Source organism: Cherax quadricarinatus, chromosome 7 (genome assembly GCF_038502225.1).
Source record: "Cherax quadricarinatus isolate ZL_2023a chromosome 7, ASM3850222v1, whole genome shotgun sequence".
In the NCBI taxonomy this organism is placed as follows: Eukaryota; Metazoa; Arthropoda; class Malacostraca; order Decapoda; family Parastacidae; genus Cherax; species Cherax quadricarinatus.
In genome coordinates this window covers 19987588-19990470 of record NC_091298.1, presented here as the reverse complement: position 1 = coordinate 19990470, position 2883 = coordinate 19987588, and the positions used below count along the sequence as shown (strand labels likewise).

The following is a 2883-nucleotide window of genomic DNA, read 5'->3' as shown; positions in this document are numbered from 1 at the left end:
ATTTAATGTTGGGTGTTCAGCAGTGACAGCATTAAAGAAAATATTACTAATGCTGAAGTTGTGCAATTTGAATTGCAACACATTATGTTAGTTTGTAATGCACTTCTATTCACTATGTTAAACACTAATTTTGCATGATTGTAGGATAAGCCCTCTCAGCTAATAAACATTTTTTATTTGTTACAGTCATTGGCACTCGACTTGGAAGATCTAGAGGCAGTTTGGAGGACAATGAGCACTATTCTCAATTCCCGGAGGCTTAAAGCTCTCTGTAGCAACAATTGGCTTTGTCCTATCAGCTCATCATTTGCTGAGGTATTAAATTTAGTGCACAAAATCACTACATTTGGAACATACTGTAACAACAAATTATTTTTATATATTTAAGTATAGTTTTACCAACGCTCTTATATGGGTGTGAAGCATGGGTGATGAATGTTGCAGCGAGGAGAAGGCTGGAGCCAGTGGAGATGTCATGTCTGAGAGCAATGTGTGGTGTGAATATAATGCAGAGAATTCGTAGTTTGGAAGTTAGGAGGAGGTGCGGGATTACCAAAACTGTTGTCCAGAGGGCTGAGGAAGGGTTGTTGAGGTGGTTCGGACATGTGGAGAGAATGGAGCGAAACAGAATAACTTCAAGAGTGTATCAGTCTGTAGTGGAAGGAAGGTGGGGTAGGGGTCGGCCTAGGAAAGGTTGGAGGGAGGGGGTAAAGGAGGTTTTGTGTGCGAGGGGCTTGGACTTCCAGCAGGCATGCGTGAGCGTGTTTGGTAGGAGTGAATGGAGACAAATGGTTTTTAATACTTGACGTGCTGTTGGAGTGTGAGCAAAGTAACATTTATGAAGGGGTTCAGGGAAACCGGCAGGCCGGACTTGAGTCCTGGAGATGGGAAGTTCAGTGCCTGCACTCTGAAGGAGGGGTGTTAATGTTGCAGTTTAAAAACTGTAGTGTAAAGCACCCTTCTGGCAAGACAGTGATGGAGTGAATGATGGTGAAAGTTTTTCTTTTTCGGGCCACCCTGCCTTGGTGGGAATCGGCCAGTGTGATAATAAAAAAAAAAAAAGTTTACTGAGTATACCAGGAAAAGTGTACGGTAGGGTTATAATTGAAAGAATTAGAGGTAAGACAGAATGTAGGATTGCGGATGAGCAAGGAGGTTTCAGAGTGGGTAGCGGATGTGTAGATCAAGTGTTTACGTTTAAGCATATATGTGAACAGTATTTAGATAAAGGTAGGGAAGTTTTTATTGCATTTATGAATTTAGAAAAGGCATATGATAGAGTGGATAGAGGAGCAATGTGGCAGATGTTGCAAGTATATGGAATAGGTGGTAAGTTATTAAATGCTGTAAAGAGTTTTTATGAGGATAGTGAGGCTCAGATTAGGGTGTGTAGAAGAGAGGGAGACTACTTCCCGGTAAAAGTAGGTATTAGACAGGGATGTGTAATGTCACCATATATTTATAGATGGGGTTGTAAAGGAAGTAAATGAGGAAATAAACAAGAATAAGAACTAGAAAGAAAATAGAAGAAAACCCAGAGGGGTGTGTATATATGTGCTTGTACATGTATGTGTAGTGTGACCTAAGTGTAAGTAGAAGTAGCAAGACGTACCTGAAATCTTGCATGTTCATGAGACAGAAAAAAGGACACCAGCAATCCTACCATCATGTAAAACAATTACAGGCTTTCGTTTTACACTCACTTGGCAGGACGGTAGTACCTCCCTGGGCGGTTGCTGTCTACCAACCTACTACCTTGAAGGGATGTGTAATGTCACCATATATTTATAGATGGGGTTGTAAAGGAAGTAAATGCCAGGGTGTTCGGGAGAGGGGTGGGGTTAAATTTTGGGGAATCAAATTCAAAATGGGAATTGACACAGTTACTTTTTGCTGATGATACTGTGCTTATGGGAGATTCTAAAGAAAAATTGCAAAGGTTAGTGGATGAGTTTGAGAATGTGTGTAAAGGTAGAAAGTTGAAAGTGAACATAGAAAAGAGTAAGGTGATGAGGGTGTCAAATGATTTAGATAAAGAAAAATTGGATATCAAATTGGGGAGGAGGAGTATGGAAGAAGTGAATGTTTTCAGATACTTGGGAGTTGACGTGTTAGCGGATGGATTTATGAAGGATGAGGTTAATCATAGAATTGATGAGGGAAAAAAGGTGAGTGGTGCGTTGAGGTATATGTGGAGTCAAAAAACGTTATCTATGGAGGCAAAGAAGGGAATGTATGAAAGTACAGTAGTAACAACACTCTTATATGGGTGTGAAGCTTGGGTGGTAAATGCAGCAGCGAGGAGACGGTTGGAGGCAGTGGAGATGTCCTGTTTAAGGGCAATGTGTGGTGTAAATATTATGCAGAAAATTCAGAGTGTGGAAATTAGGAGAAGGTGTGGAGTTAATAAAAGTATTAGTCAGAGGGCAGAAGAGGGGTTGTTGAGGTGGTTTGGTCATTTAGAGAGAATGGATCAAAGTAGAATGACATGGAAAGCATATAAATCTATAGGGGAAGGAAGGCGGGGTAGGGGTCGTCCTCGAAAGGGTTGGAGAGAGGGGGTAAAGGAGGTTTTGTGGGTAAGGGGCTTGGACTTCCAGCAAGCGTGCGTGAGCGTGTTAGATAGGAGTGAATGGAGACGAATGGTACTTGGGACCTGACGATCTGTTGGAGTGTGAGCAGGGTAATATTTAGTGAAGGGATTCAGGGAAACCGGTTATTTTCATATAGTCGGACTTGAGTCCTGGAAATGGGAAGTACAATGCCTGCACTTTAAAGTAGGGGTTTCGGATATTGGCAGTTTGGAGGGATATGTTGTGTATCTTTATATGTGTATGCTTCTAGACTGTTGTATTCTGAGCACCTTTGCAAAAACAGTGATAA

The 2883-nt window shown here is 41.4% G+C and overlaps 1 protein-coding gene across 1 annotated transcript in view; it reads left to right on the top strand.

Annotated features, from left to right (window-relative positions):
• Positions 1–186: 186 nt before the first annotated feature.
• Positions 187–2883, top strand: part of LOC128687029 (unhealthy ribosome biogenesis protein 2 homolog) — a gene marked incomplete at its 5' end in the record, with an annotated part of 159922 nt that continues 157225 nt past the window's right edge. The window contains 1 exon segment of the mRNA XM_070082352.1: positions 187–315. Within this exon segment, the coding sequence (XP_069938453.1) occupies positions 187–315 (129 nt within the window).